The 12,180-nt window shown below is 38.3% G+C and overlaps 1 protein-coding gene across 3 annotated transcripts in view; it reads left to right on the plus strand.

Annotated features, from left to right (window-relative positions):
* LOXHD1 (lipoxygenase homology PLAT domains 1) overlaps positions 1-4,290 on the plus strand; it is a 266,512-nt gene extending 262,222 nt beyond the window's left edge. For all 3 annotated transcript variants that reach the window (XM_074203499.1, XM_074203500.1, XM_074203501.1), the window contains one exon: positions 3,810-4,290. In XM_074203499.1, the coding sequence (XP_074059600.1) occupies positions 3,810-4,290 (481 nt within the window). The remainder of the gene's footprint in view (positions 1-3,809) is intronic.
* Positions 4,291-12,180: the final 7,890 nt, after the last annotated feature.

The raw sequence follows: 12,180 nt of genomic DNA on the forward strand, positions 1-12,180 counted from the left end.
CAAGACTAGAACGCAGGGTTCCTGACTCCTTAAAATCTGAGCTAATGTAATCTATTTCACTTTTATAAATAATGAAAATGGAACTTAGAGCTGTAAAATGACTTGTCCAAGTTACAAGCTTATTATTGGCAAAGCTAGTTCTCCTGACTCTGGTCTCTAGGTATTTCTTTCCCACTGTAATGATACCTCAGATAATATTTCTAGCCTCTCCCTTTAAAATCAAGCTTCAATATTTTAGTATGTGCCAGTGATAACTTCAGCCAAAGTTTTAACTTCTAGTCTGCACATATGAAACAATCCACCACTTTTCCTCCTTAAGGCTCCATGAGGTGGACTTGTAGGATCTGGAAACATGTTTAATTAAATATAACAGCAATTGAGTTGTGAAGCAACGTTTTGCCTGGGTGACTAGGTAGTTAGATGAAAAGAGTTTTAGACTGAGGAAACCCTGAGTTCAAATTATGCTCAATTACTTTCTAGTAGAGTCAGAGCAAATCATTTAATTTCTCTCAACATTGCTCTTATCATCTGTAAAATGAGATTCAAATGAACAACATTTTGAAATAAAGCTATCACCACACTCATGTACACATGGGCATATACCCTCATAGCTGCTTTCTATGATCCCTATCCCAAGAATGTTGTATTAGGGATTCTACTCTGATAAGTCTGGATGGAGTGAGGCAGTACTAGCCTAGAAATCAGGAATCCTAGGTTCTAGTTTCAGCTCTGCCATTCAGTGTCACCTGACCTTGGGAAATATGCTTCAGCTTCCCAGGTCTCAGTTTCCTCTTCAGTAACATACAAGAGTTAGTCCCTTCTAATTCTAATATTCCATGATTCTTATGTTCATTTTCCCACGAGGAGGCAGAGAGGAGAGGATCATGTGGAAATCATTTACATGATTAGAAATGAAATGCATCGCTAGGAGACCCACAGCTTTCAAACCCCACTAGACTGTTGCCAGTTCTAATTCCAGTCATGCTGTTGGTAGGTTCCATGTAGCCTGCCATGGACCACAACAGTAATTGGAGACATGTATCTCTTAGCATCTTCTCCAAATAGTTGCAGCAGCTTACTTCTAGAATGGAGGGGGAATGCTCCCTGCCTGGACATGCCCCGTTGCTCCTGCTTATCCAGCCAAATCTGTCTCTTCTCACTGCTTTCCACACACCTCTAACTTCCTATACAGAAAGCTTGACCTCACTCACAACCTAGGAATGATCTCCTTTCCACACTTGCCTAAAGCTATTAGAACCAAATGATGACCAATCAGAGAATTCTGAAGCTTCCCTTTCAAGGTCATCTCATTTATCTCCCCATCTTTAAGCAAGACTCAATATAAATTATTCCAGATACATAACAACCTCTCTTATTTGCAATAACTTCCAAAAGGAAGATTCCATTGGTTTTTTTTAATCATAGAAGGTCTTTGAATGTTATGATTATGAGATATTTACACAGTATTAAAGGCTTTATATCTTGCCATTATGCAATGTATTTATATAGGGTTAGGGATTAGATTTGTTATTTCATTGATCCAGGAACCTCCTAGAAGAAGAAACTCTCTCTAATAATGTAGACCCACACTTTCTCTACAGCTTAAGGTCTTAAAGCATTCTCTGAGCAATAGAAAGGTTATAATTTGCACAGGGTCACACTGATAGTAAGTGCCAGAGGAAGGCCTTTGAATGCACTGAATATCTGCTTTGCTATCCTATCCAACTTCATTTTGCATTTCATACAGATTTGTGATTTTTTTCCCACACCAACAAACCAAAGCAAAAACTTTTACAGATTTTAAGTGATCCATTTCATAGTTGCTTTAAAACATAGGGCCCTGCACCTGCATCCTTTTCCCTTTTCTCTGTTTCCAAAAGGCTATTTCTTCTCCTGACTCTTTTGGGTGCCTATATACTTTCCATTTCTCTGTTAAACTCCTGATCATATGTTTTCCAGACATGTATTGATAGCTCTAATGAATTTACTAAAGCCCATCTTAAATTTTTCGTCATGAGCATTTACATCTCAGAAATCAACAATCCTAAAAATTAAGATTTAATTTATTAGTCTGTTGATAGTCTAGACTTAGGAAAGTCTTAATAATAAGTAATATACTTAAAATAGTATGTCTACACATCTCCCCTCTTCCTCACTAGCCTCACTGTTAAATATTCACCAGCATACCCCTGTATTGTTCTATGAATATTATTTATTACCACTGCTTACCACTCCATATAGCTGAGTGCAGAGAAACTTAACACCTGAAGACTGGGCTCTTTTTTTTTAAGAAAGGGTGGAGTGAAAATGGATCATGAAATTTATCTCCTAAAGTCATGGGGATGCTGTGATCTATGATAGTGAAGGGACCACTCTCAATGAAATCACAGGGTTTTTAAGGTATTGAAAAAAATACTTCCCATTTTCCCCCCAAGGTTATATGTGCTGGAAAACTCCTTGGTCTTGCAAAATAACAGAACTGGAAAGAATCTAAGCAGCATTTAGACAGAGAATCATCACTTTAGAACTGGAGGAGGCTTCAGAGATCATTGAGATATTAGAAAAAATAGCTATAAAAATGGAGGGGACTTTGGAGATCATCTAGACCAGGGATTCTGAACCTTTTTGTGTCATAAATCCTTCTCTCATTCCAGTAAAACCAATGGAACATTCTCAGAATCAGATTTTTAAATGTATAAAATACATAGTATTACAATGGAAATCAACTATATTGAAAATATATTTTTTCCCTAACATCTATTCACAGGTCTATTCAGGTCCATGGACCTCAGATTAATAATCTATGATCTAGACAGAAGATCAAGAAATAGAAGGAACTTTGGGGTCTATATGAGTTCCTAATTCTGGAGTTGAAACTATTTAGTTCATTAGTTCATTAGTACAGAGTACTAAGGACCAGAGAAGTAAAGTGATTTGTCCAGGGTCACAAACTAGTCTGAAAACCAGATCTCCTTATTGCTAGATGCATGTACACTCCACTGTACCACACTGCCTAACCTAGCTGCCTTAATCTATTCTTCTTGGTGATGGTGTCTTGCTTTTTCAGTAGTCCTATATTCTTATAACTCTTTCTTTGATAGCACCCACTCACAAGAGGCCTGCAAGGACTTCTTATCTCCCAGGTTATAAAATATCCCTATACAATCTCCCTCATTCAGATATCCATAATACCTTCCTACAGATTAAAAGCAGTTATTACCATGGATTTTATTATAACTTTTAAAATTCAGGGGCAGCTAGGTGGCGCAGTGGATAGAGCACCGGCCCTGGAGTCAAGAGTGCCTGAGTTCAAATCTGACCTCAAACACTTAATAGTTACCTAACTGTGTGGCTTTGGGCAAGCCACTTAACCCCATTGTCTTGCAATAATAATAATAATAATAATAATAACAATAACAATAACAATAATAATAATAATAAAATAAAATTCATTGGATCCCACATTTACATCTGAATTTCTGCCTGGTTGGTGGCATTCAACACTCAATTCATAATCATCTATTTAGGGGAAGGAGGTATTTTTTTCTTCTATATACAGAATATACGAGTAATAATATACCAGTCAGGGTCAGAAGAGCCATGGGCTTCAGAGATGGAAGACACCTTAAAGATTATCTAGTTCAGTTCAACAAATTTCTAAAAGAAACTTAAAGGCTATGCAGAAAGTTAGTGGTAAACTTGGTTTGGATTTGGATCTAGTGTTCATTCTATTAAACCCTTGGCAAGTCTTGAATAATTTTCCCTGGGGTTTCAGTCTCTTCCTTTTCTTTTCCGTTCTGTTTTTCCAGGTATTTTTTTAACTGTGACTACAAAATACCCTTAAAGAAAAAGAAAAAGTATTTCAAAGTGTTCGAGGTCACGAAAGTAACTGAGAGCTTCGCCAGCAAGGTCCAGAGCCTGGTGTCAGTCAAGTATGAGATTATTATCACAACAGGTTATGAACCTGGAGCAGGCACAGACGCCAATGTCATGATCACCGTTTTTGGGGCCAATGGTGACACAGGGAAGAGGGAGCTTAGGAGACGTATGCGCAACCTCTTTGAGAGGGGCCGCACTGATCGTTTCTTTTTAGAGACTCTGGACCTGGGGGAGCTACGCAAGGTGAGGCTGGAGCATGATGGCAAAGGCCTCAGCTCTGGCTGGTTGGTGGAGAGGGTGGAAGTCACCAACACCAGCAATGGAGTTGCCACAATCTTTGCCTGTGGGAAGTGGCTGGACCCAAACAAGGGAGATGGACTGACATGGAGAGATCTCTTCCCTACAGTTTGAGGGGGAGTAAGTTACTCAAAAGTCTTTTTATATTTACCCTCCATCTGCCATGGGAGGCATCCAGAATTCACTGGTCATTCCAAAAACACTCTTCTATGTATCAATTGTGCCATTTGGCATTGTGTGTTCCAATCCCAAAACTCCCTGGAAGCATGAGAAAGATAAGATAAGCTCCGAGTTTTCTTCTGGGCTTCCCTCCTGACTTGCAGTGCAACCTAGAACAAATTATTTGTCTTTTTAACAAAAACAATTGTTTTTGTCAGTCAGCAAACATCTATTTAACAGTTGTTCTCTCTTCCCCATTCACTGTGCTAAGCTGTTTGGATACAAAGAAAGGTAAAAATCAAAATGGTAGAGCTCACATTCTAATAAGAGGGGTATGTGGCATGTATCTAACAAAGTACATACAAGCTATATCAAAGCTTTGGGCTTTGGGCAAAATGGCATTAAATGGTCAAGTGTTCAGTGGTTTCCATTTTTCAGTGTTGCATTTTATACTGAGGGTTTTTTTTTTTTTGTTATGGGGTGGATGAAGGAGGAGGAAGAAATACATGTTCTCCAGTTTTATCTTAGCCACCTGGCCTTAAAAGCATCAACTTGTGGTAAGGTCATGTAGCAGAAAGGATACCTAATTAGGAAATAGAGGAGACATTCTACTACTGAAGTCCTGTCTGGGGCTCATTTTCTGACAGGTAAAATATAAGATTTGGGGAAAATAATTCATCTCTAAGTCCCTATAGATCTAAGAGCCCTGTCCAAGGCCCTCTTTCCTTCTCTTTTTAATCATCTTACCTGGGTTTAATTATCATCTCTTTGTAGATGACTCCCAGAGCTATGTATTCATGCTAATTGATGATCATATGGTAGGTAGGCAGTGGGTAGTAGGAAAGCCTCTATCTTCTGAACTTCAATGCTCCAAGTTCCAACTTCCTCTCCTCTCAGACAGCTGTCATGGGGTGAGGGTCCAAGCTAGGACACACCAAGGTATGGATGGGGATTGGGGCTTTACCCAAAGGAGGTAGGAGAAATCAAGGGAAAATTGAGATTGTCAATTTTTAAGCCATAATTAATTAATACTTTAAGAAGGAAAGCTTGAACCAATACAGTAAATACTGACCAACCCCCACAGTGAGCAGCTCTCTTGGTAGGTACTGCGGGTGCTAAGAAGCTGTCTTTTTCCTGTTCCAATAAATCCAGTGTCAAGCAGAGGAAAATGGTTGTAGAGAGTGTTTTTTCTGTTCAGTGATTTATAATCCTATGGAAAAGAGATGATGTCGTTCATTCACCACTTCATTCAGCAAGTGTTTCAGGCCCTCTCCCTCTGTGTCCAGCCCTGTGAAGTGACAGTGGGGCACAGACTCAGGATAGGTTTGGGGGTGGGATGCAAAGCCTAGACCCTGACTGATCATCTCCTGATGATTATCCTTGGCCAGTTTGCAGAGCAGAATGTTGAGGGCAAGGAGATATCCATCCAACAACATCCCCAAGGCTCCACTATGTCCAGAGACTGTTTCCAAAAAAGAAATTGAAGGTTCGGCCTCTGCCTTTGAGGAATTTATGACCTAAGCAGAGAAGACAGGACCCACAGGCATGAAATGATTTCTGGAATTGTCACAAAGCAAGCAGTGGAAGGGAGTGGAAAGAGGATCTGATTAGGAAACTGAGAAGTTAAGTCTGAGACTTGGGTGATTTTAGGAGATTTGGATCTCGGTTTCTTAATTTGTAGAGGCTGGACTAAATTAACTCTCAAGTCTATGATCCTATATCAATATGGATAGTACAGTGGAAAGAATGCAGGCTCTGAAGTCAAAGGCCCTGGGTTCAAATCCCATTTCTTATTACTGTTTACTGTCTGGGTGATCCTGAGTAAATCATTTCAACTCTGAGCCTATCTCTTCATCAGTAAAACAATGAGGTAGGACTGGGTCAGTGGTATCAAACTCAAATAGAAATTGATACTAAACAGTACATAAAGTTCCTCATAGGTCACCTAGTGTCTTGGTTTTTAAATGTTATATTTTTTATTGTATTTTTTATTGTATTTTTTATAGTAGATATTTTGCTTAAATATTTCTCAATTATGTTTTTAATCTAGTTCAGGTCACATTGAGGAATGCTGGGGGCTGGTGCTAAATCAATGGTCCTCAATCTACCAATATTTGGTTATTATCTCTTCCATATTGTAACTTTCATAGGTTGGCATAAAAAAATTAAATGGGAATTTTTAGGGAGTTTTGAGGAAGCTGCAGATGATGTGAAAAAGCAAGCAGAAAACACAGAAAAAGTTTAGAAACTCAGAAATGCATAAAATATATCGATCATATATTATAAAGACAAAGAATAATTACAAAGGCAATACAAGGTCATTGGATGGAGAATACACCAGCATTTGGGGAGATGAAGAAAGATATCATGTAGAAGGTGAGCTTTGTCTTAAAGGAAGGGGGATTCTGTGAGGAGAGGGAGTGCATTCCAGGTTGGAGAATAGACAATGCAAAGGCACGATGAGGAGAGATCAGATGAGAAGAAGAATCGAGGGGTTAGTTTGGCTCTACAGTACAGTGTGGAAAGGGAAGAAGTGTATAGAGAAGCTAGAGACAGGTTGGCACCAGGCTGGAAAGAGCTTTAAAAACCAAAGTGGAGATTATATTTTATCCTAAAGGTAATCACATGCCATTGAAGTTTACTATAAAATAATAACATGACTAGACTTGTGCTTATTGAAAATTACTTTGGCAGCATTATGGAGGGTTGAGATTTGAGGTAGAAGGAAGATTTTGAAGGCCAATGTAATAGTCTCAAAAAAAAAAGAAACTGAAGGTCTGAAGTATACTGATGGCTATTTGAGGAGGGAAAAGGGTCAAATGTAAGAGATGCTATAGAGGTGGAAATAGTAATATTTAGCATTGTGATTAAAATTTAGCAATTCTGATTAGAAATATGGGATAAGGAAGAATGGGAAGTACAGAATATAGATACCCAGGAGATCAAAAGAATTGTAGTAGCTTCAAAACAAGTAGAGAAGATAGGCTTTGAGGAAAACATGAGTTCAGTTTTTGACATATTGAGTTTGAAGTGTCATTGTTGTCCAATTTGAAACATCCAATAGGCAATGGGCAATGTGGAACTAAAGCCCAGGGTAGAAACTGGGCATAGATAGGTAAATAGAGGATGAATGGATAGATAGATATATAGATAGATAGATTAGATAGATACATAGATACATAGACACATAGATAGATACATAGATAGATGCATAGATAGATACATAGATAGACACTTAGATACATAGATACATAGATAGATCTGGAAGTAATCTGCAAAGAAAACATTTTTACCAGGAAAAATGATGAGATTAGTAGGAGACAGTAAAAAGAGATGAGAAAAAGGCACTGGATTAGGATTTGGATAACACCTACAATTAAAGGAATATAATATGGATGATAAGCCAACAAGAAATACTGAATAAGAGAGATCAGTCAGGGAAGAGAATCACAGTAGAGAAGCAGCACAAGAAGCCCAGAGAGAAAAAGTATTCATGGAGAGATATTTGTCAACATTGTTAAATGGTGTAAAGAGGGCAAAAATGATGAGGACAGAGAAAAGACCATCAGACCTGTAAATTAAGAGATGGTTAACTTTTAAGAGAACAAAATAAAATAAGTGATGAGTTCAGAAATCATAACTCAGGGTTGATGAATGACGAGAGGACATGGGGGGCATAGGTATAGACAGGGTTTTCTAGGCATTTGGCTGAGAAAGGGAGAAAGATACAAGATGATAGTTTGAGGGGATGGTAGAGTCTAGTGAAGGATTTTTTAGGATGGGGGACACATAGGGGTGTTTGAAGATAGGGTCAAAGCCAGTAGATAGCAATAGATTGAAGATTAGAGGATTAAGGTGAAACATTGCAATCTACTAGAGAAATGGGAAGAAAGGGGATCAAGAACACATGTAGGGAACTGGATTCAGCAAAGAAGAGGTCCACCTTCAAAAAAAATGGTGTAAAAGAAGAGAGCCTGGAACTCTTCCTGCTGTAAAGAAGTTTTTAAATGAAGAAAAAAGAAGAGAAAATCCATAGTGAATAACTTTAATTGTTTTTATTAAATTAAGGTTCTCATCTGGGGAAAGGGGAAGGGGAGGTTTGAGGAGAAGAGAGAAGATTTGGGAAAGCTTCTGTGAGAAATGAGATAGAAAACCATTTGGGAAAGTATCAAGGGATTGCCTTGCTGGAGTGAGGGCTCAAGTGAAGTTAAAGGACATAAATGTAGTCCATTCATCAGTAGTTATGTAACTTCCTCCACTTCTGCTTAGCAGTACATAAGTAGAAGCAAATAAATATAAGGTGAAAGTCATCCAGTGTTAAGGACTGGCAAGAGAGGAACAGTGATAGGATAAATGGCTCAGGTCTAAGCCCAGGTTTTTCCTCCCATCATAAGCAAATGATCCTCAAGAACTATCAAATAATTCTGTCTGTCTAAGTCACAACTTATGAAGATAAATGGCATATAACCATGTATTGTGACAGTGCGTGTATCTCAAAAAAGTATCCCCAGGGGACTGAAAACTGAACCACAGTCAGTGATCTTTGAAAGACTGGCAATAAGAGAAGTGTCAAAAGACAGAATGGCAAATGTCCCAATTTTGAAAAAAAAAGGAAAAGAAATGTAACATCTGCAAACTATAGGTCAGTGAATCTGACTTTGATTCCTTGCAAAATTTAAGAATAAACTAAGGGATCATTGGTGAACATTCCAAAATAAGATACAGACCAGATATAGCTTTATGAAAAACAGGTCATGTCAAAGTAATCTTTTTGGACAAGATTACTAAACTACAGTGCCATAACTAGAAATTTTTACTCCTAGGGCAAGCAGGGCAGATCACACCTATAGGAGCTGCTATGAAATCTCCTCAAGTCAAGATTTGAAACAAATTCAGGTGCTGGAGTGGGGAAAGAGATATTGGTATCACTATAAAGTTGCCATGGGAATAGGAGGCAGAAAGTGAAGCAGGGCAGGGGAGCTCACCTGGGGATGTAGTTGCTGGGAAAGAGGAAGCAAGCTTAACTCTCTATTTTAATAATGAATTATTCTTGTTAACTAAATGCCAGATTCAGCTTTTATACTGATAAATTATTCCAAATATTATCAGCACTTTCTCAATTTCAACACCTAGGGGCAAGGACTCAGGTACCCTACCATAATTCTGGGTTGCCATTGCTATAGATTCCAGCAAAGTATTTGACAGAGCCTCTCATATTCTCCTTCTGGACAAGGTAGTGTGAGGGGGACTAGAAGACAGTATTGTTAGGTAGATTTAGCATTAATCAGAAGACTTGATCCTAAATAATCTTTATAGTTTGATGTCAGCTTGGAGAGAAATACTGTACCTTAGTTCTATCCTTGGTCCCATGACATTCAATATGTTTTATAAATGACTTGGATATAGGCATAGATATGCAGCAGAGTAGATAGAGTGCCAGGCCAAGAGGCAGAAAGACTCCTCTCCTTGAGTTCAAATCTAATCTCAGACACTTATTTAGCTGTAAGACCCTAGACAACTCACTCAAACTGTTTGCCTCAGTTTCCTCATTTATAAAATGAGCTGGAGAAGTAAATGTCAAACCACTCCAATATCTTAGTCAAGAAAACTCCAAACAGGATCACAAGAAGTCAGATATGACTGAACAAAGGCATAGAAAGCATGATAATCTAACAAAACTGATTGAAATTTGTATATATGTGTGCTAATTCACAATAGTAGATGAAGATATATACATGCATGTGTGCATATAATGAAAGATACATGCATGTCTATATGTGTGCCTATCAGCTGACATGTTTATATGTATATACATGTGGGTATGCATACTGCATGACAGAGATTAAAAATCTCAAAAATAATGCTAGGATGATAGGGTGAATCTAATTGGGAGAAATTTAATAGTGATGAATAAAAACTCCTAGAGTTAGGTTTAATTGACTTCACATGCTCAAGCTGAGAGAGGTATAGCTAGATAGTTCATGAAAAAGGGAAAAGCTGGAAGTGGTATTAGTGAATTGCTAGCATTTCAATAGGAGTCAACTATGCAACCAAGCTATCAGAAAACTAATGTGATTGATCTTCATTTGAATCATGGGCTTCAGGTTCAATGTTCTTTGCTCTGATATCTGGTATGTTGAATTCAGAACCAGGTGCTTCATTTTAGGAAGTACAATGATAATCTGGAGAATATCCAGAGGAAGTGAGGGCCCATGTCACACAAGCAGCAGTTAAAAGAACTGGACAAGGGAAGGCTTAGAGGAGCCAGAGAGTAATCTTAAAGCATCTCAAATAAAGTTAAGTGGGGAAAGGATTCTACTTATTCTGCTTGGTTTTACAGCAAAATACTAAGTTCAATGAGGTAAACAGCAAAGAGGCAGATATAAGGAACATTCCCAACAATGAGAGCTCTCAGAAATGTAAAGACTGCCTCAGGAGTAGTAAGTTGCTTTTCACTGGAGATCTTTCAGTCAAACAGGATGTCTATTTGCTGGGTATGTGGTTGAGGGGATTCTTGTCCTGGAACCAGTCAGACCAGATGGCCTCAAAGATCCTTCCAACTCAATGAGTGTGAGATCATGTTCCCAAGCCATTGGGTGGTTAATAACCTTTTAAACTGATGGGCTGAAAAATTGGAACTGGAATTTTAAATGAAAAATGGACTAAACTGAGTAACTGAAAAATTGTTCTTCTTATCCCAATACCAAGCTCTCCCAATTAACTAAAAGAAAATATTTCAGGCATTATTTATGGGAATGCAAAAGTGAAAATAGTAGGACCCAGGCAAAATTTTCCTTTTTAAAAATGACCATCCTTAAAACTCTTCAACTGGATGTTCCAGGTTTTTCCAATATGGTGTCAATCTGCTTTTAATAATATCATCTCCCATTCTTATCCTTACACAAACACTCTGCTTTAGTCAGACAAGTTTCCTCAGTGTCCAGGCATATTTTCCTCATTTCCCTTACCCTAAGTGCTCTCCTCACCTTCTTAATCTGGTCTTCAAAGAATGAATGGTGAAGAGATGGGGAGAAAAGAGAAAGAAAGATGCTCTAAATAAAAACATAGATGCTAAACAAAGTATACAGAGAAACCAAGGGGGAATCCTGTCCTGCCTAAGCATTGTGACTGGGGTCAGGAATCTGAACCTCAGTCTACCTGATACCCTTGTTCAACCTTATCCTCCTCTCCAGAAACCTCCTTTTTCCCTTGCCAGAGACACTGCATGCCCCACTTAAACCTATTTGTAGCCCTAAATGATCAGACAATCAATTGATTAGGCAATCAAATAACATGCAAGCATTAGGCGCCTATTATATACTGAACACTGTGCTAGTTTGGGGAATACAAAGACAAAAAAAACTTTGAATAATCCCTGCCTACAAGGGGCTTACATCCTAATGGAAGAAATAAGTGTTAAGTAGATACAGAAGAAATAGAAAGAATAAAAGCAAAGTTTTTAACTACAGCTTGGTTTGAGTGGAGAGCAGGGAGCAATGGGAATCAGGAAGAGTTAAACTAGAACTGTGGCTAGTCTGGCCACAAAGTGATGCAGAATGGGAATGATTTGGGCTCCTTAGGCAAATCATTGAACTCTGAGACTACATATACTCATCAAAAAAACTATAAAAATAATACCTAAGGTATTTGACTCAGGGTCATTGAGTGAGGACCAACTGGAGCGGTACATATAAACCTTAAAGGAAAAGAAGCCTGAAATATGAGGCATAATGGAAGCATGCCTTCCCTCCATCTTTGAGATCTAGGGTTTGATCTGAAAATGACCTTGGTGCTCTGGAACACCATGGGCTGTCCTGTTTTCTCAGGGTGTTCCATGCTGTTGCT

The sequence above is a fragment of the Macrotis lagotis genome, chromosome X (genome assembly GCF_037893015.1).
Source record: "Macrotis lagotis isolate mMagLag1 chromosome X, bilby.v1.9.chrom.fasta, whole genome shotgun sequence".
NCBI lineage: Eukaryota > Metazoa > Chordata > Mammalia > Peramelemorphia > Peramelidae > Macrotis > Macrotis lagotis.